Source organism: Halichoerus grypus, chromosome 14 (genome assembly GCF_964656455.1).
Source record: "Halichoerus grypus chromosome 14, mHalGry1.hap1.1, whole genome shotgun sequence".
NCBI lineage: Eukaryota > Metazoa > Chordata > Mammalia > Carnivora > Phocidae > Halichoerus > Halichoerus grypus.
In genome coordinates, this window is record NC_135725.1 from 85,960,927 (window position 1) to 85,986,385 (window position 25,459).

The window sequence follows — 25,459 nt, forward strand, 5'->3', positions numbered from 1 at the left end:
TAAAAGATGTTGTACTTAATCCCTGGGCCACGGGGACCCTCTGAATGGTGTTTGAAACATGCAAGTGATGGTTTGAGCCCTGCTTTGGCAAAGTTAATTTCACAGCTGCGTACAGCAACGAGACCAGGAGCCAAATAAGAGATGGACTAGGCTGCGTCTTCTTGGTTGTAAGTTAAATAAATACAACTCAAATTCAGGCCAAAAAGGGAGAATGTCTAGGTTCACATAACCGAACTAAGGAAAGGGATGGATCTGGCTTCAGGGATGGCTAGATCCAAGGACGCAAATGCTGCCTGGTCAGTGCATTTCTTTCTCACTCCCATGTCCTCCAAATTCTTAGCCCTGCTTCTCTGTTGGCCTCCTTGGCTCCTACTGTCTATGAGTTGTCACCATGCAGCAGGTGACATCTCAGGTAGCACGAAACTTGAGAGGAAAAATCTTTCCCATTCGTTAGAAGAAGCATGGGGAAGGTCTGGGCCACGTGTCCACGCCTGGTTTTGTGGGCGAGTATGTTACCAGGGGAAGAAGAGATAGTTCTTGTCTGCCCTGGTGAGCAGAGCAGCCTTGGAGAAGAAAAGGTGTCAGGAGGTAGGAGAAGAGGATTCAAATGGGTCATGGAAGCCTTTGGAGGGATTTCAAGATGTGGAGTGGTCTGTGAGTGATCACAAAAATAACTTAGGGAGTTTCTTCAAAATACGGCTCATGGAACCTATTTAATTGGAATCCCTAGTGGTGGGACTCAGGCGCTGGCTTATGGTGTCTAATGCAACCGAAAATTTGCAGAGGGAACTGCAGTCTGACAACTGAATGTGATAATCAGACGGCTGTGGAGCACCTTTGAGAATACCGCGATTTCCCTTGGGAAGGGAAGGCAGGAGGCCGAGTGCGAGACTCTGCAGTCCTCACTTCTCTCAATTCATAACCTTGTTTCAGGACCATTAACAACCCGAAATGAGGTAAAATTTCTTCCAAGACGTGTTGAGTACGTTAGGGAAAAACTAAGGAAAGCTGTTAGAAAGATGGTTTTTGGGACCATTCTGCCTTAAATGGACGTCAGCCAGAAGGGGAAGGAAGAAAGTTTGAAAAGTTTTTAATCCCCTCTGAATTACCTGCTAATTCTCTTTTACTATGATTCATGAAAATATCCTACCAAAAAGTTGGATTTCTTACAACGGGTAATTCAAACTTCATTTCCCTCGCTAGGTGAATTGGCAGTGGTTTACTTTTTGATCTTTTGAGGAAAGTTGGCATGTATTTGAAAGAGTTTGTCTTCAAGGCATTATACAAATATAAGGCAGTTTTGTTACTTAGACATTTTTAAAACAGCTTCCAAAACCCTTGAAAGACCTAGTTTGTTCCTGAGTGAAGGGCCACTTAAGCTTAAAAGACAGTGCTAGAAAGTAAGCTTTTTGGTTTACGGTTGGGGGAAATTCTGTTCCCCCGTCTTCTTGTTTCCATGGAAAAACTCCTGCTCCACTTGCATGGAGGAAAGAGGTTGAACCGATAACTTGTCCCTCTCTCCTTGCCCCTCTCACTCTTGGGATTTGGTTGTCCACAGAGCTTGTGTGTTATCTCCTCTCTTGTTTCCATTTGGAAAAACACACCTGAGTCCTCTAGAGGCAGGCATGGAGGCCCGTCTGCCTTGGTCTCCCCTGTTGGAGCTCAGCGGTCCTGAGACAGCAGATCCCCTGGCAACCATCCAGGCAAGTATCCTACAAATGGCCTGTTCCACTTTCGAAACTGGAGGGTTGGGGGAATAATAAGAAGGCCATTTGGTTGTCAGGCTCAACCACATTTGCCAGTGAGACTCTGACAGTAAGGAAGTTGATATTTTGATTTCCATTTGCCTGACTCCTGTCACTAATTCTTAACCGATTCCAAACACAGAGAAGAGAGGGTTCTGATTTACTGATAAGCTCCCACAGCTCCCACGGTTGTGAGACAGGCAAGGATTTGTGGGGGTCTGGTTTGCTTTGCTTTGTTTGTGTTTCCTGTCTTGTTCTTCCCTATCTTAGCAGAGCACCTGGCATGTAGAAAGTGGTCACTAAATATTTGTTGGGTGTTAAGTGAAGGGTGATAGAGCAGAGGTGCCAGCTAGGAGGCTTCTTTCTGCAATGATGAGGGTCTGAGCTAACACAGAGAACATGGAAATGGAGAAGAGAGGAGGAGTGAGGGAATGAAGGACATTGTGGAATTCTACACACGCCCACAGGTGCAAAATGGTAGACAAGCCTAGGCATTGCAGCAGTATTAACAATAGCAAAAGATTAAAAACCATTACCTAGGGAGTTGGTTAAATATGATGCATCCACTCAGTGGAATACTTTGTAGCCATAAGAAAGAATACAGGAGTTTTTTGGGTACCGATTTGGAAAGATCTCCAAGATACACTGAATGAAAAAAAGAACAAAAACAAGGAGTAGAATTGTGTACAGCATGCTACCATTTGTGTGGGAAAAAAAGGAAAAGGGAACTTGCATTTTTCTTTGTCAATGGCTAAACGTCTCTGGGAGGAATACAAGAGGAAATGGGGAACTGAGGGGGCAAGAGAAAAGGAGGCTTTCCCTGTACAACCTTCTAGGTTCTGTGGGTTTTGAACCAAGTAAGGGTGTTCTCTCTTCAAAGAATAAAATACAAATACACAGATACAAACATACAACTTTCAAAAGCAATGCTGTGCAGGCAGCAGGAATAGCACCGGGCAACCCACCCGATGCTGGCTGTGGGCGGAGACATGGGTGATTGCCCTGAACCTTGTACCTGGAGTGGCTAATGGGGGAAAAGGTGGCAGTTTGCTGAGCCACACACAGGAGTCGGTGTGAGTGTGGTCCGGGGCTGCACAGGGGTCCGTGGAACTAGGACCCACCCTTAGAAGTCCGAGTTTGCAATTGGAGAGAAAGTTCCAAATTGGACCTTTGGTCTGGGGAGTTGTTAGCTTAGAGGTGATATTTGAAGGCACAGGAGCAGTGAGGTCCCCAGGGAGGGAGGTGGCCTGAATCAAAAGGAGAGGATCTTCATCGATTAAGCTAGGCATGGAGTTAAAAATTGCATTTCTGCTTCGTGTGATCTGAGAACCAGGAGGAGTATGGTCTCACTCTGCCAGGACCTCCTGGCCCTTTCCCGGGAACTGAAGCTGCCTGTGCCCTACTCACCATGGGAGCTCAACAGCCCCTGGAGAATAATAGCTAAAAGCAATCAGGTTTCCTAAGGAGGTTATGCCATTGCTAAGAATTGTATTCCTCTGACTATTCGAGTTTTCTATTCTTTCAAATTTTGTAGTCCTCAAGGGCCAGCAACCCATTTTTGGTGCTCACCTCATCTCAAAGTACCAGAACACTATAAGGACACACTATAAATAGTGACTAGATAGTATTATTCTTTTAAATCATTGCTCTTACAGAGCAGAAGGAAATGGTTTAGGCTGCCCTGCCCTAAATTCACCTAGCTATCACTCATTTTTATAAGTCCCATTTTGGCCTCGGAAGCAGACTTGTTTTCTTGTCATCTTCTATAGTGATAAATGTTCTTATTAAAATACTTTGCCTCCTACATTTCTGTAAGTTTGGTTTATCTATTTCTTTGCTTTCTTTAAAGCTCTTTCTCACTCTTGGCTTCATAGTCTCATTTTCTTAGACTATCTCAGAATCAGAGTAGCTTAGTGAAGTCAACATTTTAGAGAGCCCTTCAGAAATATAGTTTGGCCTTAAAAGCACAAAGTAAGCTGCTTTTCTTCCGCTACATGGTCTGAATGTGCCTGCAGGAAAACTGTGCACAGATAAGCGTGGAGTGGATCTAAATTGGTGCAGAAAATTAGAAAGAGAATACAGAGATCATTTAAAATGTAGCCTGGGCCTCCCCCCTCCCCTCTCCCAGGTCCCCTCAAGGTAAAATTCAGTCAGTTCCAGAGCATTTATTTCTATGCTTGAGACTAAGAATTTTTCACATATGGGTATGGGCTATGAAGGAGATCAAAATATTCCACCCCAAAATATGCTACTTGGCATAAAGATTAGTTTGAGCTGAAGGCAATGGGGAAAAAACACACAGGAAGAACTCTCTGCCTTAAAAGCAGAGCATAAATTTCCTTTTGTAAAGGTGCCCCCTCACTTCTCCCAAACCTAGAGGAAGAGAACAACCCTTACTGCCAGAGACAGAGAAGGAAGGAATACAATTCTTAGCAATGGCATAACCTCCTTAGGAAACCTGATTGCTTTTAGCTATTATTCTCCAGGGGCTGTTGAGCTCCGTGGTGAGTAGGGCACAGGCAGCTTCAGTTTCCGGGAAAGGACCAGGAGGTCCTGGCAGAGTGAGACCATACTCCTCCTGATTCTCAGATCACACGAAGCATCAAGATGGGTCTGCAAAAATAAGCCTTACTAAATAACTTTTATCTGCCATTAGTTTTGCCCATGTATTTATCTTACCACGATTTACCACTCCTAGAAGAGCCTCAAATCCTTCTTTTGATTAGTCCCTTCTCCACAGTTTATTGCCCTTTGTTAAAAGGATATATAAACCCCTGAGTCTAGCTGCTTTTTTGGGGTTTGCTCCTCTGCAGAGCCCTTGTGCATGTAAAATTAAAAATTAAACTTGTATGCCTTGACTTCTGTTGATCTAGCTTTTTGTTTGGTTAATTCGCGGGCCTCAGTTTCCGAACCTAAGAGAGTAGAGGAAAAATTTTTCCTCCCCAACAGCTATGTTCCTAAAGTGTGAAAATTTCAGATTTCAACAAATTCTAGCTTGTCACAAAGAGACTTTTTTTTCTTTGGGTTGTTCTTCAAGCATACACACACATCTTTCTAATGAGAGGCATGGAGCACAACTTCTGTTTATTCAAATAGTTACTGTGCTCAAATTAGAAATCATGCTAAGTGCTTCTTCATATGTATTTTCTCATTAAACCCAACAGCCCTATGAGGAAGGTACCATAGTTATCAGTATTTGTTGAATTAATTCATTATTCAAGCCCCATTTTACAGTTGTAGAGCTGAGGACTCATGAAGGAGTGATCAAGCAGTGAATTAATGGTGGACTAGACAGGGCTAAGTAAATATAGGCAACACTTATACACATATAATTTCCCTGTACATATAGATATTTATTTAAGTTTAAGGCCAGGGTTCTATGTTTTCTCCGTATGACATTTTTAAAGAATTTTTTTGTGCTATAATTTACATGCAATAAACTGCAAGGATCTGACCCACTTTTTTTTTCACCTGATCCACTTTTTAATGTTACAGCACCAGTCACTTGCACTTAATTGTATCACCTGCTTATTGAAATACACCAACTACCAGGCATAGGAAATGTGAACCTCATGAACTGATGGCTAGTGAATGAGGTCACAATTCTTCCATTGTGATGGCTTCCATAGCATTTGCTTTGTTTGCTCATATTACTGACATCGTATTAATCTCTGAAATGAATTTTTCTGATATTAACCTGAGGCAACATTTACAGTATTCTTATGTCTGACTCAAAACAAATTTCGTGAATATGCGATCTAATGGAGCTCACTTCCAGCAGCAGCTGATAGTGAAATTGAGAGCACATGGGGGTGCTCTCAGGCCTGATCCTAGAGAAAGTTATGAAGCAGCCTCTGTGTTCACCCTACCCAGTCTAGCTCACCCTACCCTCCTGTGTTACCCCTGGCCCCTTGTAAAGAAGAAAAGCCCTGGGGACATGACGGTTCTCCTCGGATCTTTGAAGGGCTTTCCTATAGAAGTGACCTTAACTTGTTTTATATGGCCCCAAAGAGTGAGCTGGCTTGTTTTCATTCATTCATTCATTCATTCATTCATTCATACACAACCCCACTAAGAGCTAGCTGACTCTGTGACAGGTATTATGTTAGGTTGTAAGGATTTTGCATTAAGCAAAACCAAGGGAGATCCTGCCAGTGTGAAGTTTATACTCTAGCGGGAGAGGCAGGTGTTAATCCAACCCCTTCTTTGGAATTTCTAATCTGGGGGCAGAGGGCGGGTCAGGAAGAAGGAGTTTGGAGAGTGCATTCCAGGTCCTAAGATGAGTAGCCCGGAAGCTGCTCATGAGCTGAAGGAAAAGGAAGAAAGGCAGAGTGGCTGAAATGCTCAGAGGGAGCAGGCCCGACCCCACAGTGGTGGGGGTGGGGGGTGGTATGTGATGGTAAAGAAATTCAAGAAGAATGAAAGGGTGAAGATGTCGAACCAGCTGGTGGAAATCCAGGTGTGGTGGACTTTAATTCACTCTGGGAGAAAATGGTTTAATAGCCAGAATGGAGGGCCTTGGGGCGTACGGTGTTTGTGATCACTAATGGTGTGTAAGTACAGACTGGGTAGCTCTTTTTCAAGTATCTGATAGAGAATACACAATCACAGATAATAGGTTGGACCCCAGATGGTCCCTAAGTCTGTGGAGCTGGAAGTCTCTGGAAGTCTCTTCTACCCTAAGATTGTATGATGAGACAGGAAGACTGACGAGGACATTGTTGGCATTCAGAATCTTCTGGGTCTGGGATTCAGACCACAGAGACCTGTCAGACGGAGGGACTGGGCTGGCTGAGGATGGGTGTTGATCACCCACGGTGGCTGAGGACTGACCATAGAGCTCGGGAGGGAGAGGTCAACAGTGATTCATTCCATAGCTTGGAGACTATGAAAATAATTGAGTGCTGGCAGAAGTGAGAAACCACATTGTTGGATCAGTTTCGGAAAAACCACACTGACCTCCTGGCACTTCTGGGAGAAGTAGGAAAGGTAACTGAGCATATGTCAAGCCCAGAGGTGTAAATTTGGGACTTGTCAGCAATACTGATGCCATAAAAGTGCACAAGTCCTTCAAAAGACGGACTTCAGGGAGCACTTCACATTTGGGAACAAAAAGAGAAAGAATGAGCCAGTGAAAGAGGCAGAGGTGACTGGTTCTATGGGGTTCTGTAGAGGATGCCTTCCCTGGGCATCCAGTGGGTAGGAAGTGGGTCTGCCAGCATTTCTCAGGTCACCTTTGGAATTTATTTTGGTTAAAAATACAGGTGCTTAGATCCCACTCCTGAAGATTCTGATCGAGGAGGTTTGGGGTAGGGACTGGGCATCTGTATATTTAGATGAAATTTTTTTAAGCAAACTCAAACTTTTGCAGAGGACAACAGGAGACTGTCTTTGTGGTGTTGTGTTGGTGAAGGATTTCTTAAGTCAGAAAAACAAAGACCAGAAAGGAAAAGATTGAAAATGTTTACATTAGAATTTTAAAATTTCTTCATGATAAAAGATACCAGGAGCAGATTTTTAAAAGAAAAACCACTGTTTTGGGGACGCCTGGGTGGCTCAGTCGTTAAGCGGCTGCCTTCGGCTCAGGTCATGATCCTGGGGTCCTGGGATCGAGCCCCGCGTCCGACTCCCTGCTCAGCGGGGAGCCTGCTTCTCCCTCTCCCTCTGCCTGCCGCTCTGCCTACTTGTGCTCTCTCTCTCTGTCAAATAAATAAATAAAATCTTTAAAAAAAAAAAAAAGAAAAAAAGAAAAACCACTGTTTTGAAGATGATATCTGTGATTTGTTAATTTTAAAATTTCTTCAGATAAAAGATACCAGGAGCAGATTTTTAAAAGAAAAACCACTGTTTTGAAGATGATATCTGTGATTTGTTAACCAAAAAGGGCTGGTATTCAGAACATACTGATAATTCTTACAAATCAATTAGGAAAAGGCCAACAACCTACAGAAAGGGAGTGGGTGAAGCAGGAATAGGCAAATCCTAGAAAAGGTAGCCCATTTGGCCAATAAGCAAAAGAAGAGTGTTATCAGGGGAGTGCAGATTGAAACCACACCTCAGCGAGACACTATTTCATATCCTTCAGACTTGCCAAAACCGATTTCTGACAACACCAAGTGTTAACGAGGATACGGAGCACCCACAATTCCCATGCTGCGGTTGGGAGAGTAAATTGCTACATTCACTTTGGAAAACAAATTTGCAATACGTAGAAAAAATAAAGATGCATATATGACCCAGCAGTTCTACTCCTGGGTATGTCTTCTAGGGACATGATTGCCATCGTACTGAAGGAGAGATGTAAAAGGATTTTGATTACAGCGCTGTTTAAAAACTGGAAACAATTGAAATGTCCAACAGGAGGAGAATGGAAGAACAATGGTACAGTAATCCAGAAGGCTACTACAGCAGTGTATGTGAATGATTCAGAGCTACAGGTATTAACATGTACAAATCTCAACAACCAATTGTTCAACCAGAGAAGCTAGTTGCAGGAAGACATGCATAGTAATGGTATTTGTGTAAAATTTTAAAACATGCTAAATAATACTGTATATTGTTTATGAATAAGCACACAGTGCAAATATAAAAATATGAGCAGGAAGTATAAACCTAATTATTTAGTGATTATTTTAGGGCAGGGCGAGATGACAGTGGGACCAAAGAGCTACTCAGGGGTTTCAAGTCTGTCTATAATGTTCATTACGTTACTTGTTTTTCTACGTCTTGAAATATTTCATAATAAAACAGACTAGAGAAAAAAATCCAGATGATTCCGATATATAGCTAGGTTTGAGAACCAAGATCTAGAGTCAGTGCTTCTCCAAGTTCAATGTGTATATGAATCCTCAGGGGATCATGCCATTCTGTTTCATTAGGTCTGAGGTGGGGCCTGAGAGTCTGCATTTCTCACCGGCTCAGGTCCAAGGACCACACTATTCTGAATCGCAAGGGTCAGAATAACCTGGGTGTGCTCTAGGATTCTTGGCACACAGGGTACTAAGGCGCTCTGGATAGCATGCTTCCCTTCAGGGTCTGGGTGCAACTGGAGGCACATCTTGTGCATCTCAGTGGAAAAACATTGAGGACCTGGGGAGAGAGACCTTGGAGGGATTTCCCCAAAGAAGCAAAATCTGCAGGTGATCAAGGGAGGTAGGCAGCAACATATGTTATCTGTTCATTTTTTTTTTTCCTTAAACCAGTTTCTGCTTAACACTTCGTGGTCATGCCTGTGTAGGTCTCCTGTGGGCAAATTATCCTCGGAGCTGGAAAGCTCTCCAGTCCCTTTTCTTCGAGGAAAAGGGAAGCTCAGGTCACTGAAGAGTGGGGAAGGGAGAGAGCAGATGCACAGACCTTACATTTGCAGGAATCTTCTTGTAGGTAGTGGTTCCCAGCTTTCTGGATGGTGGGTCTTGAGCTGAGAAAAGCACGACAGACCCCCCCTCCCCCAGGCTTCTGCTCTGGGCACCCACACCTGAAGATTGCATATGCTACTCCTGAGGGGATAAAAAGAGGCTGTTTTACAATTTACCATATTTGCTCAACACAGGTGTGCCTTGCTTGCACAATATTTCTGTTCCCGTGAAGTCCTGTGTCCTTGACATTTTCCCACTGAACCGTAAGCACCCCAAGATCCAGGGACCACACATCTCAGGTGTAGCATAATAAAACAGTACCTGGTATCTCATACGTGCTCAGGAACTGTTTATTGAATGAGTGAAAGAATTTTGACTCAGATACAGTTTTTTTAATGAAACTTTTTATTTTGAGAGAATCATAAATTCATATGAAGTTGTAAGAAAACAAAGAGAGGGGCGCCTGGCTGGCTCAGTCGGAAGAATGTGCGACTTTTGATCTTGGGGTCGTGAGTTCGATCCCCACCCTGGGCGTAGAGCTTACTTTGAAAGAAGAAATAAAGAAATAACACAGAGCGATGCCAGGTGCCCCCTGCCCAGTTTCCCGCACGGAGGCATCTTGCGTCACTCGTGTACGGTATCACAGCCAGAAAGTTGTCGCCGATACAGCACACTGGTCCTAGGTTCCTGTTCTACACACAGTCCTGTCACATGTTAGATAAATGGAATCACACAGTGTGTAACCTTTTAGGATTGGCTTTGATTCACACTTTGATTCACGCACTGTAATTCCCTGGAAATATATGTTACATTTATCAGCAGTTTGCTCTTTTAATTACTGAGCAATACTCCATGGGCTGGATATACCATGGTTTGTTTAACCATTTGCCCCACTTTTTTTTTTTTTAAGATTTATTTATTTATTTTAGAGAGAGTGTGAATCAGGATAGGGGCAGAGGGAGAGGGAAAGGGAGAGAAGCAGACTCCCTGCTGAGCGCGGAGCCCGACGCAGGGATCAATCCCACACAACCCTGAGATCATGACCTGAGCCAAAATCAAGAGTTGGACGCTTAACCAACTGAGCCACTCAGGCACCCCCTAACCATTTGCCCTTTCAAGGACTTCTAGGATTTTTCCAACCTGGGGCTATTCTGAAGAAAGCTGCTACAAAACATTTGTGTACAGATTTTTGTGACTACCCATTTTCATTTCTCTGGGATAAATGCCCAAGAGTGTAATTATTGGGTCATATGGGTAACTGCGTGTTTAATTTTATAAGGCATTGCCAGACTGTTCTCCGAAGAGGCTTAGCTTACCATTTTCCATTCCCACCGAGATGTGTGAGGGGTCTGGCTGCTCCGATCCTCGCCAGCATTTGGTAGGGTGTTTTTTAGCTAGAGAGAGAATTTCAGAGGCACTGGTAGGGATCATTATCGAGAGGAACTTTGCAGGGAATTATCTGGGGAGGCTTGAATTATAATAGAGAACCAGGTGAATTCCAGGGACATGTGTCTTTGTCGGAAACTTAGTGGATACATAACTACTGTGGGAGGAATGCATTCCAGAATGTTGGAGAAAAGAGGATTCAGGTGAGAAAGGTGTCTTAGTGAGGGTGAAAGTAACATCAGATGCACCTAGAGGTTGTCAGAATATCTAATGGTAGCTGAGGGGTGAGGAAGGGGAATGAGAAGGAGGCAGGAGCCCACCTGAGTGTAAGCAGAGCAGAGGTGAGCAGACCTTATCACTTATTCATGATTCATTTATTCAACCAGTAATCACTGAGCAGCCGGCTATGAACTAGGTACTCCGTAAGACACACGAGGCATAGTGATGACCACGACAGATAAGGTCCCTGGAAGTTGGAATAACCAACATTTATTTAGTGGTTACCATGTGTCAGGTGTTGTGCTAAGCACTTTATGGCATCTTTTCATCCTCCCATAGAGACAGATATTATTTTCAGCCTGTGTTACAGATGAGGAAGGAGGCTCAGAGAGGATGAGTAACTTGCCTGAGGTCACAGAGCTGTGTGCCATAGAGCTGAGCTCCAAATCCAGCCCTGTCTGACCACCTTATGGCTGGCGGAACTTGCTAAGAGTAATGCAAACCTAAGATCCTGGTCCAAGGAACACATGATACTGCACCCCAGAACCAGGATAGGGACAGGGAGCTATCTGAAGCAAGAACCAAAGGGCTCTGACTCCCAGGGCTCCTTACACTCTACAGATCTGCCTGCTGAATTCTTCCTTCCTCGTATCTCAACTGTCTTCAGAAGAGGACAGAATTCTTCCGTTTCATCATTGGAAATGACTGTATGATCGCATCTCTGCTTTTTTGGTGTCACTCACCTTCAGGAGAGACAACTGGTCCCTTCTGTGTAATCAGCTGTTCTGGCTCCTGGTGTTAGGAGGCTCGGGCTCCGTCCAGGCCTAAATCTGTAGTCTGGCTCATTGTTTAGCCTCCCTGTTCCTCAAATAGGGGGGTCTCTTCCATCTGTCTCTTTCTATCTGCTGATCAGGAGGGCTGAGGCCTCGTCCTGGAGCTCCTGACATTGAACTCTGCTGTCAGTAGGCTTCCGAAAATCCTCCTGTTGCTTTTCACAAATTCTCTCTGCTGACCCAAGAAGAGTCCCTGCACTTGCTGTCGGCTTTAACTGTTCCAGCAGGGCTGGAAATGACAGGGGCCTGGATTAGTGGGGTCTGGTCGGTCTTCAGGGGGAATCACTAATCTCTAGGTCAGTCCTGTAACGGACCCGTATCACTGAGTATCAGCTTCCTTTCTTTCCTTATTTAGTTTGACCCTTTGGAGGAGGTTGTCCTGTTTTCCGGGAACCTGATTTGTATACTGGTAATTTTTCGAGCCTCTTTGTGGGGCTGGAAATCTTTGCTTTCATCCCAGGCCTTGCTTAGAGACGTAACATGAAGGTCCTCAGCTCTATGCATGCTTGCAAGGCGTGATCCAGCATCCTCACACATTAATTTGCTAAAACAGAGTTTATATTTAAAGCCCAGAACACATTGCGTGGGAGTGAGGAACTCGAACTCTCCGGTTCTTTTTTGCACCTGCCTTGTGCTGGTGACATGCTCTTGGGTCCCAAGTATTCTCTAAGTGGGGTCAACTGCTAAGGCAGCGCTTTGAGGGAGGAGACGTCATGCTGAGCTGTGAGGCTGCACTTGGCCCCAAATCTTCTGCTATGGGGGTGTGGTGTCTTATTTAAACCTCTTTAAAAAGTGAGTAATCATTTATGTCGAATGTCCCTTCTCAGGGCTCTAACAACCTGAGAATTCATACCACTAATAAGAACAATAATACAATAGCTAAGACATTGAGTAGTTTTTATGTGACAGAACTTGTGTTTAAAATAAACTTTTATTTGTTCTAATTTATCCTTTCTAACCCTGTTAAGTAGGCGATACTATCAGCCACATCTTATACGGGAGGGACTATTGCCCAGAGAGGTTAAGAACTTAATATGTCAGTGACTGCATCACATACCCGGAAAGACTATATCACACGTCCTCCCGTTAAAACAAACACGGCCTTGTCCCTCCTGATGGAAGTGCTGCAGGATAGCTGACGGGTTTCCCAGGGATTCCAGAATCATCTGGAAGAGCAGTATTTTTCAAAACACTGTCTGTGGACCACTTGCATCAGAATTTCCCCGGCTGCTTGTTAAAGTCGCAGCCGTGCTGAATCACCACCTCTGGGAATAGGGCCAGGGAATCTGCATTTTGAGAAAGCTTCCCCCAGGTTTTCTAATGGACTCAAGTATTTCCATTGGCTTATTAATCTAGTTTATGGGGAGGCCTGAAACCAGCAACAGGGATTTGCGAGGCTCTACAGCAGTAGTCAGGCAAACTTTTTTCTGTAAAGGGCCGGATAGTAAAGAGCTTGGACTTTGTGGGCCATTCAGTCTCTGTTGCCCCTGCTCAGCACTGCCCCGATGTGATGCAAACGCCCTCACAGACTCCCGGTAACCAAAGGGCATGGCTGCGTTCCAATAAAACTTTGTTTGCAAGAACGGGCGGTGGGGGGGGCCCATGGTTTGCTGACCCCTGAGAGTCATCCCAGCCCGCCAGCCCTCTGACCACCCCTTTCTGTGGGAGTTATTCTTCTCCTGTCTGTTAATGACAGAGAGCTGTATCCGTTGAGATAAAATCACCTGTTGTCATAAACTGAATCTTAGTGACATAAAATAATAAAAGTCATTTTTCACTCGTGTCACTGGGGATCTTCTCTGTGGTCACATAGGGACCAAGCCTCCTCCTTGTTGGGGCTTCACCCCTGTTGGTCCTCACAGCCCTCTCCAGTCAGCCAGTGGGTGAGGAAAGAGAGCAAGGATTATTCGTGGGAACTTTGTATGGGCTGGGTCTGGAGGAGGTACCCATCATTTCTGCCCACAACAGAACTCTTCCTGTTTGGAGTCCAGAAACAGTGATTTCTCAAGCCTGTGAGGCCCTTGGTCTCTAGACTCTCTCTGTTCCCTTCCTTTGTGTGAAACCCGTCCGGTTCTTGCCTGGGCTCGTCTCTTCTTTATAAAAAAAAATTTTGCTAAGGTCAGCCAGGAGGAGCCAGGCACAGCATCACTGCCGTATCCAGCCACTTTCCCTAGAGCTGCAGGCTCAGAAGGCACAGGGCCCCCTTCTATGTAACTGTAGGGATACGTTTTATCACGTATTCTGCCACTGTGTTCCCTAGATCTCCATCTTCCTGGCCGCCAAGATCAGTTTCCTCACTGGCAGCTGCCTGCCTCCCAAGCAGGTGCCATGTATTTTAGGCTGTTGCTATGGTAGCAATCGCTACCGTATTAGTTTCGGGGGACACGGCAGCTTTAACAGGTAAACCGAAATGCTATGGGATGGACACAACTCAGTGTTGATTTCTTGCTCATGGAATATTCTGATACAGATGTTCTTAGAGGTGTGGCCTTGGTCTCTTTCAGAGACCAGGTTTTTTCCATCTTGTAGCTCTGCCCTCCTGTCAGTCCTCATAGTCCTCTCCACCCTGTTAGCCAAGGGGAAGGAAAGTAGGCGCCTCCCACAGGACGTGCTGGACGTGGTGTTGGCGCTTCAGCCCAGATTCTCTTGGCCAGAGCTCAATCATGTGGCCGCACTGCAAGAGGGGCTAGGAGATGTGGTCTAGTGACAAGCCCAAGAAGAAAGGAGAATAGGTTTTGGCGGGCACATGGCAGGGTCTGCTTCTTGGGCCAGGACTGTCTGATGGACTAATGACCACTGGCTGAGGAGGGAGACTCAACAGGCAGCCTGCCTTGGTGCTCACCAGGGGTGCTCTCAGGCTTGGCAAGTAAGATCCAAACGATGTGCAAATACCTTCATTAACACAACAAACATTTCCTGCATGTCCACTCTGTGCCGAGCAGTAGGCCAGACACCGGGACCTGCAGGAGAGCAAAGTTCCTCTTGGAGCTCTGGGTGACTGCTTTAATCACATCTCCTGTGCTGGGTACCAAGGAGCCCGGGAGCCTGGGGAGCGAGTCGGGGAGGCCGGAGGGTTTTGTAACATGGCAGTTCGAGTGCCTCCTGCAGCCGCAGAAAGGCACCCCATATAGTTCAGCCTGGCTCTCGCCATTAGCAAGCGCTGTCTCCGCAGCGAATTGCATGAAATGTAATTAGAGGGGGAAAAGGGCAACTGAGAGCAGATGTTCTGTTTCTGTGTCTCTGGGTTGTTTTCATAGGACACTGCTTTCCTGCTATGAAGCTTCTAAGGATGTGGTTGCCCCAGGATGCAGGGTTGTCATCTTTTTTTGTGTTAGTTTCTGGCTGTTGGCAAAGTTAGGGAGCTGGCACTGTGTCTGAGAATGCCCTCGGTGGTGCTTAGGGCAGCCCGGGGAGGGGCCCAGAGCCCAGCATCCTTGCTCTTCTCATGATGTTGGTCATTTGTGTTAGAAGCTGCTGCCGCCGTTGGTGGTGCGGTGATGCCCCCCCAAAACCGAAGAGGTGGGCTGAACTGGACAGACAGAGCTTTCGTCACCAGCCATTGGGCATTCACTCTGTACCCCATCTCTGGCCCAGGGCAGAGACGCTTCTGTCCCTGGAGCACACTCTGTTGGTAACCCAGGGCCGACGGGGAAGGATCCTGAAACTGTTACGTAGGGCGCTGGCAGTATTCTCCAGGAGGGTTTTCAGAACGGGCTAAGAAAACGGGCATAGAGGACATATTTCATGCATTCCGGAATAGGCCATGGAGGGCAGTTTTAAATCTCTTCCAGAGACTTTTTTGAGGGGTAGAAAATCCTGTCTCTGGAAGCAGGACGGTAGCCTGGGAAATATCTGGGGCACACTTCCACACAGTATTCATTAATTTGTTGCACATTTTCTGCTAAGGAAGTGAGGACTACAAAAGGTTAAATTTCTCATATAAGATTAATTCAGCCATCTCTGTGAAATGGTGGAAGCAGAATACCAATAGACCCTCATTTCTCTCATGCTGTCTTGCTTGGAGCCTATCAAAGAGTGTCCTGGCAAAGAGTCAGGTCTGTGGATGCTGAACAGTGAAGTCAGTCTCTCTCTGAGCGTGCCAAGAAGGCTGTAATTTAGAAAATGTAGCTACCTTTTAAGGAAGGATGAAAAGGTACAAAATGCACCTTTCTTTGCATGTTGGATCCCAAATATTTTGGAGCGATTTGTAGGTCCTGTGCAATTTTGTTTTCTACCATTTGGGAGAGTTATTTGCATGACATCTACAAGAACAAAACTTGTTAAAGCTGCTTGCGTTTGTGGGGCTCCAGTGGTTTCAGGAGCACTACTTGGGGTCCTAAATAGACTAACTCATCGATAAGATATGTGTCTTTTGAGTGTGGAACTCTGCATTCAAGATGTAAATGCAGTAAGAGTTTTACCCTTGTTTTAATTGCTCTTCACAATGCGTGTAATTTTTCTTATCTGATTTAAGGGGGGGTGGGGCTGGAGGAAGTGTTAGCTATGTTACATAAACACTAAAGATCCTTGAAGTTAGATTTTTAGATTTTTTGTCAGTGCTGCTCTTTTTTTTTCATACTGTCATATTGTCATAAATGAAAAGGGGTGGGGTGGGGCCTACCAGGATTTGGAAGTTTCTTCCTCCTATTTAAAGTTTCATTTCTGCTCTATAGCATTAAATAATGCTGGTTATTTTTATGTTGAATATTTGGGACAAAGAGCCTCTCTTAAACGAGAGATAATTGCAGGCTTTGTCCCTGGCCTCAAGTTTACTGCAGGGCTTCTCATCCCCTTTGGTTATACAGAAATGAAATTATAAACCACCAGTAGCCTTGGAAATCTCAATCGATTCCAAATGACTAAATATTTAATTCAATCATTGCCTATACTTCCAGGGATGACTCGGGTGTTTTTCTTGTTACTGAGGGCTCCACGAGCGCCGGCTCTGCAATGGCTGCTGGGGACTGTGTGTGTTGCAAGGAGGCTCCCCTGCAGTGAGGAGCCGGGGCAAAGCTTGTCCCACAGCAGCCCTTTTTGCAAATGGTAGTCGATTTTTGCAGAAGGTTTGTGGCCAGATCGCTATGTATAATACTGATGAAGCATTTTTGTTCCAGCTCTGTCTCGGAAGACCTAGGCTGTAGACGTGGGGATTTCAGTAGGAAACATTATGGATCTGTGGAGCTGGTAAGTTTACACTGTCTGTTCAGTGGTAGTGCATTGATTTAGATTTAGAGCATCGCCGAGCTCATCAGATCTTTTGTTGTATATTTACTGTCAGACCATGTGGGTACCGTGTGGGGCTGGGCTGGGAATAAATGACGATTGAAAGGCCATAATAATCTGATCATCCTTATCTATTTGTTTTTATTGTTACGTACTCTGAATCTGTGCCTTCCAGTTTGTTAAAAATATGTTGTGGCTTGGTATTTTTCTCTGGTGCATATAATTGGGGTATATAATTAAATGATTTATGAATTAAGAGAGGCAGCATTTGGTTTTTATATTATCTAATTCCTAAAAGTTGACAAATCTAGTTTTTGAGGTTTAAATATTATTGAAATACATGTTCTGATTTTCCGTACCTTTGCTTTCTGGGTATGTGGTAGGAGTTAGAATATTTATGAGATTTTTTTTCTTCCTGTTAAAAGTATATTTGTTGGGCTAGCATATACTGTGATAGTTGATAGATACCTGGAATGAAAATATCTACATTTTCCTTACGAGAGACATTAGGGTTTATGTTATGATCTTTTAAAATAGTATGCTTTCATTTTAAAAGAGGAATAATGAAGGCATATTTTAGCCTCAGTTTTTTAAAGGACAGAACTGTGATTTTTTTTCCCCCAATTGCATGGAAATTTGAACAAATTTTCAGGAAAATGTGCGCATAGAATCTTCTTGATTATTATTTAACACTATTAAAAACATTGAATTTATTATTTCTATCTATTTATGAAAAATGAGTTGCTTGGATCCATTTGTGTAGCACTCAATTTTCTTCCATTAATATATGCTGCATTCTTGCAGGGCTTAAGTAGTAGGACAAATTATACCAGAGTTGTGTACCAGTAGCAGGATTTGAATTCACTCAAATATTATAGACTTGACTGTACATCTGGCCCAGGGCTGAGTATTCTTGAAAATATAAAATAAGTAAAAGATTTGGTCCTTGTTCTTAAGGAGCTTACTGTCTTGAGCTGGGCAGATAAGATACATAAAATATCTAGAAAATGAATTTAGTCACATAAAAGACACATTGATTGACTCCATCAATGCGTGTTCTGTGTCCATCACTGGTGGCACCGGGCCAACTCAGACCACCGCCTCCCTCGAAGGAGCATGTGTAGAACTATAATTCAGGGCGTGAACTGGTAAATCTCGTGAGAGGGATACAGATAGGGCCCGGGGGGGGGGGGGGTGAAGAGAAGGGAGGAAGTGACCCATCCTAGCCAGGGATCTCGGGGAAGCAGCCAGGAAGGCCTCGTGGAGGCTGTAGGATGGCCGTGGGTTGGTGGTAGAGAAGACAGACCGTGGATATTTGCAAACAGCGTGATTCTTGGCAGTGATGTATTCCAGGGGCAGTGAGCAAATGGCCCTGCTTCGAAGAGTGTATGAGGCAGCCGAGCTGAGTGGCCACAAAGCAGGCAGGCTTTGAAATCAGGCCTGGCTTCACATACCAGTTCCAGCACCCACTACTGCCTGCGGACTTCTCTGAACCTCAGTGGCACTTAAGAACTTGTGCCCAGCCTGGGTGGCTCAGTTGGTTAAGCGACTGCCTTCGGCTCAGGTCATGATCCTGGAGTCCCAGGATCGAGTCCCGCATCGGGCTCCCTGCTCAGCGGGGAGTCTACTTCTCCCTCTGACCCTCCCCCCTCTCGTGCTCTCTCTCCCATTCTCTCTCTCAAATGAATAAATAAAATCTTTAAAAAAAAAAAAAAAAAAAAAAAAAAAAAGAACTTGTGCCCAGAAGTCATTTTGTTTCATCATTTCCTACTTGTCTGATCTTGGACTTCTTTTGGCCTCAGTTTTCTCATCTGTGGGGGTATTATAGTATTATATTATTATATATTATGTAAATGGGGATATTAATATAATCTACCTTATAGGGTTGTCAGGAGATTAAATGAGATGATGCACATAAGCACAGTCCATATTAGCTAGCCGTGGTGGTAAAGATGAAATTTGGTAACCAAAGGAGGACCTTGACTTGCAGGTGGACTTTGGACCGGATCCAGTAAGTCACATGAAGCTCTTGTAAATGGTGAGAGTGGTGTTTGGGGAGACAACAAAGGTGTGAAAGATGGACCCTTTATAGCCTTGTGGAAACCACAGGCTGTCAGACTGGGGAGGTAGTTGAGAGAGGTGGTTCTCAAACCTGAGCAGGCATCTGCATCACGTGGAGAGTTTCTCAGAACAGACTGCTGGGCCCCCGTCCCCAGAGTTTCCAATCCAGTAGGTCTGGGGTTGACCCAGAATTTGTGTTTCTAGCAAGTTCCCAGGGGATAGTGATGTCGCTGGTCCCAGGACCACACTTGAAGAAAGCCTGCCTTAGAGAACCCCAGACTTGTCATCGATTATCCTCAGCCTGATGAGGCAGCTCATTGACCAAAATTCTTCCTTTTATTTGTTCAAGTTTTTGTTTGGGAGCCATGGGTGTGTCTGTCTCTGTGTGTGTGTGTGTGTGTGTGTGTGTGTGTGTGTGTGTGTGTGTTTCTAGCTGACTTTTAAAATAGTATAAAGTAAATTTTAAATACATTTAAAAATTCCACATGTAATTCCCCTGCCCCATTGCCACTTTTTGATCTCATTTTGGTACCTTCCAATCTTTATAGCGACTAACCTCAGTTCCACCTAGCTGTAATCAAATTACACATATAATTTTGTCTTCCTCTTTTTTTCGTCCAGCCGTATTTTGTAAATGTCTTCTTGTTATATAGCCCTCATGTTACCATTTTAACCACGTGGTAGCCCAACATCGTTATAAACAGTTCTCTGGGTAACAGTTCCCCTCCTTTTGTAAAATTAGGTTGTGTCGACTTTTCCCTTGTCAGGAATGGCATGTCTTGGTGGTTGGAATGGTTGAGAAAAATCAAATGAGCCAAGTTCCATTTTTGCTGTCTAAAGATCTCTTGAAAATCTGACTCCAGTGTTTTAAGGAAGGAGACATTTTCTCTCATCTTTGACCAACAGCTAATTATTAAAAACTGTTTTTGTATTTTCTATATGCATCAGAAAATAAGTTTTAACTTTTTTTACACACCTGGTTTGATGAAATTGTTGGAAACCCAATCAATCTTGGGCATCTTGAAACTCAAAGTTTGTAGAAGGGTGCAAAATTGAAATTTTAGCATAGACTTCTTTTGACCTTGAACAAATGAGGTAGAAGTCCTTGTGAAGAACCAAGCTTGGCTATTGACATCAATAATGAGGACAGATTTGGGGGCTTAGTTGTATGAATTTGGTGAGTGAAAACATGGAAGCTCAGACCTTTCTAGACTCATGGGGGGTTTCTTGGCGCTCATCCAATACCCACGTATTGAAGGCCTGCCCTCGCCCCCCCTCACTGGGCATGGTGCTAGGCACTGAGCGGAGGGAAAAGGCAGTTTCTCTGCTTCCCTGGAGCTGGGGTCTGGCTTTAGGAGCCAGCAGTCTCCAGCATTTGCTGCTTTGCCGGAGCCCAGCTGTTCCCTGCCTTCATCAGGAATTGTTTCCTTGCAAGGAACAAAGACCCACTCAGTCCAGCGCAAGTCTAAAGTAATTCACTGAAAGGGTGTGGGTGAAGCTCACCAAAATGAAGCACAGGAAGCACAGCTGGGCCTCATGTGACCAGGAAGCCATCAGACTCTAGCTAATTTCTCAGGTTCTCTTCGGTCCCTGTGACTTCTCGCATTCACTCTCCGAGTGCTGATGCATCCTCTCAGCCGACCAGCTCCCCTCACTGCACAGTCACCTCTCTCCCGTCTGCTTTCCGAGCAGTGGCGGGGTTTTTAACACCTCTTTTCATGGTGGTCAAATATACACAACAGAAAATTTACCATTTTTAAGTGTACAATTCAGGGGGCAGGAAGTACATTCACAATGTTAGGTGACCACCATCATCATCCACTATCAGAGCATTTTCCATCAGCCCATTAGACAGTAAGTCCACATTCGCCCTTTCTCCCCAGCCCCTGGTAACCTCTATTCTACCTCTGTCTCTGTCAATTTGCCTACTGTAGGGACCTCATGTAAGTGCAATTCTGCAATATTTGTCCTTTGTGTCTGGTCTGTTTTACTTAGCGTGATATTTTCAAGGTTCATCCATGTTATAGCATGTATCAGAATTTCATTCCCTTTTGTGGATGAACTCCATCCTTTGTATACACCACATTTGGTTTATCCATTTATCTATCTCAGTGCACACTTGGGTTTCTTGTACTTTTTTTTTTTTTAAAGACTTTATTTATTTATTTGACAGAGAGAGACATAGCGAGAGCAGGAACACAAGCAGGGGGAGCTGGAGAGGGAGAAGCAGGCTTCCCGCCGAGCAGGGAGCCCGACGCGGGGCTCGATCCCAGGAGCCTGGGATCATGACCCGAGCCGAAGGCAGACGCTTAACGACTGAGCCACCCAGGTGCCCTGCTTGTACTTTTTCACTATCGTGAATAATGTTGCTGTGAGCATTGGTGTGCCGGTCTGTGTTCGAGTCCCTGCTTTCTTCAATTCCGTTGGGTCTGTTAACTGAAAGTGAAATTACTGGATCATATGATAATTCTATTTTTAACTTTTGAAGAACTCCCAAGCATGTTTCCATAGTGGCCGCACCATTTTATGTCTCCACCAGCGATGCACAAGGGTTCCAGTTTCTCCACAATCTCACCAATACTTGCTCCATCTTGTTTAATAGCCATTCTAATGTGTTGTAAAGGGGTGTCTCATTGTGATTTACCTTTCACCCATGACCAATGATGTTGAGCATCTTTTCATGTGTTTATTGGTCATTTATATTTCTCCTTTGGAGAAACGGTATTCAAGTTCTTTGCCTTCTTTGCCCATTTTTTAATCAAGTTGTTTGTTTTGTTGTTACTGAGTTATAGGGGTTCCTAATATATTCTAGATATCAATTCCCTTATCAGATAAGTGATCTGCAAATCTTTTTTGCTGTTATGTGGGTTGTCTTTTTACTCTGTTGACAATATCCTTTGATGCATAAATTTTGTAATTTCCATGAAGTCCAATTCATCCATTTTTTTTTTCTTTTATTGTCTGTGCTTCTGGTGTTATATTCAGGGAGTCATTACCAAATCCAGTGTCAGGAAGATTTGCCACTGTGTTTTCTCCTAAGAATTCGACACTTTTAGCTTTTACTTTTTTTCCTTGATCCATTTTGAATTGTTGTATGTGGTATATGGTGTAAAATAGAGGTCCAACTTCATTCAATAGGTTTATGATCTATTGGGAGTTATTTTGTGTGTGTATGGAATGACATAGGGGTCCGGCTTCATTATTTTGCATGTCGATATCCAGTTTTCCCAGTACCATTTGTTGAAAAGACTGTCCTTTCCTCATTGAATGGTCTTGGCACCCTTGTCTAAAATCACTTGGCCAGGGGTGCCTGGGTGGCTCAGTCGTTAAGCGTCTGCCTTCAGCTCAGGTCATGGTCCCAGGGTCCTGGGATGGAGCCCCACATCGGGCTCCCTGCTCAGCGGAGGGCCTGCTTCTCCCTCTCCTACTCCCGCTGCTTGTGTTCCCTCTCTCGCTGTCTCTCTCTCTCTGTCAAATAAATAAATAAAATATTAAAACAAAATAATAAAAAAATAAAATCACTTGACCATACATGCAAGGGTTGATTTCTGGGCTTTCTCTTCTATCCCATTAGTCTATATGTCTGTCCTCACACCAGAGTGATGTTTTAAAATGTTGGCAATACAATGTCTTTTCTTTCTGAAAATGCTTCATTGGCTGCCCATTCAAGTCCAGACCCTTTACGAAGCCCTACAAGAACCTGTGTGATCCTGGTTCTGCCTGCTTCTTCCACCCTCCCTCATGCTGCTCTCTCCACTGTGCTTCACACATTTGGCCTTGTTTTGGTCTCAAGAACACATGAGTTCTTCCTTGTCCCGGGGCCTTTGCACTTAATCTTCCTTCTGCCTGGAATGGTCTTCCCCATCACTTCTCATGGCTGATCTCAGCTTAAATGTCACCTTCTCAGAGAGGCCTCCCCAACCACCCTACCTCAAGTGGTCCTTCTCTCCATGCTGTTCTGTAACTCGGCATCCTATTTCTTTTCTTAATAGTATTTAGCACACTCTGTTTATTTCATGTATTTGTTTACTTAGTACTCTCTCGTCCACTAGAGATGAGGGTGGGAACCACGTCTGCCTTGTTCATATTTGTGTCTCTAGGACCTGGCACATACTGAGTTCCTATTAAATGTTGTTTATTACTAAACTGACTTCCAATCCCCCAATTCCCTTTGTCTTACAGCCCCACTGCCCACCCCAGTCTGTTCATTCTTGGGCCCAGTTTCAAATGCCAAGTAGAATGTCATGGTGGTTCAGGTGTCTATCCCTGATTCAGACTGTTGTGTTTAGGGAAGTGGGGTCATGTGGTATAAATATGGCCTCCAAGACCCAGCTCCTCAGCACAGTTTGGGGATGGGGCAGCTTCTCTCTGGAAAGGTTATGGACAAAATTCAGTTCTAAATAGCATGACACCCCAAATGCATCTCTAACATTGCCTCGTATAGTAGATGATTTAAAAGCTCAAACTAAAAGCACCTGGTGAAAATTTCTTCTTCTGCCAGTGAACCGTTATTCTTGACACTTTTTTCAATCCCATAAACAAGGGTGCAGATTATAAACTCCCTAAAAATAAGAGTCATGACTCTTTAGTTACCATTGTGTCCCTAGCACCAAGCACAATGCTTAGCATTCATTACTTAGTAAATATTGATTGATTGAATGAATGGTTCGATTTGGTTGAAAATAGAAAGTAGCCTAACCCATCAAATAGAAATAAAAGAAAGGACTAACACGCCTCTTGGACCCCCTCCCCCAATATAATTGGACTCATTAGCTTACAGTGCATTCCACCTAAAACATATTCTTGATGAATTGGAAGTCTGCTCTCTCATGGCAGCATTCTCAGCAAGGCATAGCTATTACGCCATCGACCGTTCTTCATCGCTTCATATGGAAATCTGTCAGGAAAAGCAAAGATTGTTTGTAGCTTTTATTGATCTTTTCTTGGCCTTTGACTCAACGGATACAAAACTGATGTGTTACGAATGATGAATGGTATGGGCACAATATAGATCTCTCTCCTGCCCAGCCCCGCTGCTGACTCTCATAGAACCCTACATCTTGACCCTTCTGGGGCTGCCACAGTCTGTAAGGGAGTTTCAAGTCCAGAGAAATATTGTCCAATCCTTTTTAAACCTGTACCTTCATGACTCAAGCCCGCATTTTGACGAGTTGTATGCTGCCCTGCTGTATAGGAAAGAAACCTATAAATGCTTCTCTGCGAGGATGGCATGGTTTTGTTGTGATGAACTCACGGTGGCCTCGAAGGCCAACTGTACTACCTAATTACTATCAAAAGAACGGTTCACAGTGGACTTGCTTGGCATCTGCAGATTTCCACATCCGAGGTTTTGACTGTTGAGGACTCCTGCATCCTGCAGGCTGATACGTAGTGATTGGTATTTTTGCTCAGGCATGAATTTGGGTTGTGCCCGGGGGACTGTTGTTCAGAAAGATGATTCTTGGCTAATGAGTGATCTCGCGGCCCGCCCAACATCCCTGACACAGCGCAGCTTTGTTCTCTCTTCAGGGTTGAGGAGGCTTTTTGTTTTCCTAGGCGTTTTATGGGAGAAATTATATTCTATGTAGTATTAGCAAATTGAGAAATGATTGAAGTTACCAGCGTATTTCCCTCAGGAACATCAGCACATCAAGACTTCGACATTCTACAGCTAAAATCATCATTTCGGCAGATGTTTTCCAAAATGGAACTGGCTCGTATCTAAATCTTAAATAGCAGGTTGACTCAGTGAGGTACCTGCAGTCATGTTTATCTTAGAACATTTACCAGTAAGTTAATGTGGTTTAAAATTGTGAGTGCTTTTTTGGGTATTTTTGGTGTCTTTGTGGGTGACTTTGAACCTTTCCCAGGCTAAAATTTAAAATTCTTGCAGCCATCTTCTGTGATGTAGAACCTGAGACGTTCATCCTGTAATTGTTTATGTATCATAATGGAGACAAATCTTTTATTATGATTATTTTGTGATTACTATTATTAGTTTTAACGTTTATTGAATATTTGCTATGTGCCAGTCACTGAGCTAAATGCTTTAGGTGCATTTACCTGTTTAACCCTTACAAACAACCGTGCAGTAGGTATTATTTGATTATGTTGCACAGTGTGGGGGTTCAGGAGACATTTGTGGATAATGAATGGCTCCCCATTTAACTCATGATCTCAGAGAGGCCCCACAGCCAGTGAGTGGTAAAAGTAACATTCAGACCCAGATCTGTGTGGCTCCAAGACCCCCTGGGCCTAATCTCTCAGTCTCTAAGCCCATGCTCTTACAGCCCCTGCTGCTTATAGGCTGTTTTCTAATGAAATGAAGTGGATTGTTGGAGCAAACTCCTCTGCCCTTAATCAGCAGCACAGAGAAGCTCTGCTTTAGGTTTTAGCTCAAACGTGTAATTTCAAACTCTCTTCTGGCCAAATCTTAACAAGCTTGATTTTAAGAAGAATGTTGATAAAGAATTATCCAAAGAGACATCCATGCCATAAATGGTTTAAATTTAATTCTTGGACTAATCTCAACCATAAGACAGCCACAAACATTTGGCCTGCTGTCTGTGGCCTCTCTTAGACTTGCTTATCTTGATCTGTGCCTTGGCGTTATGCCTTTAACTTGCGCTGGTGGGCA

General features: G+C 44.1%; 1 protein-coding gene across 9 annotated transcripts in view; it reads left to right on the forward strand.

Annotated features, from left to right (window-relative positions):
- The window catches only part of GARNL3 (GTPase activating Rap/RanGAP domain like 3), a 145,312-nt gene that overhangs the window by 20,900 nt on the left and 98,953 nt on the right, over positions 1-25,459 (forward strand). For 6 of the 9 annotated variants that reach the window (XM_036112831.2, XM_036112833.2, XM_036112836.2 and 3 more), the window contains exon 3: positions 16,653-16,722. In XM_036112831.2, coding sequence (XP_035968724.2) covers positions 16,653-16,722 — 70 coding nt within the window. Of the gene's footprint in view, positions 1-15,668; positions 15,692-15,926; positions 15,947-16,209; positions 16,582-16,652; positions 16,723-25,459 lie in introns of those variants that run through there. The other 3 variants (XM_036112838.2, XM_036112839.2, XM_036112834.2) reach the window with 3 other exon arrangements.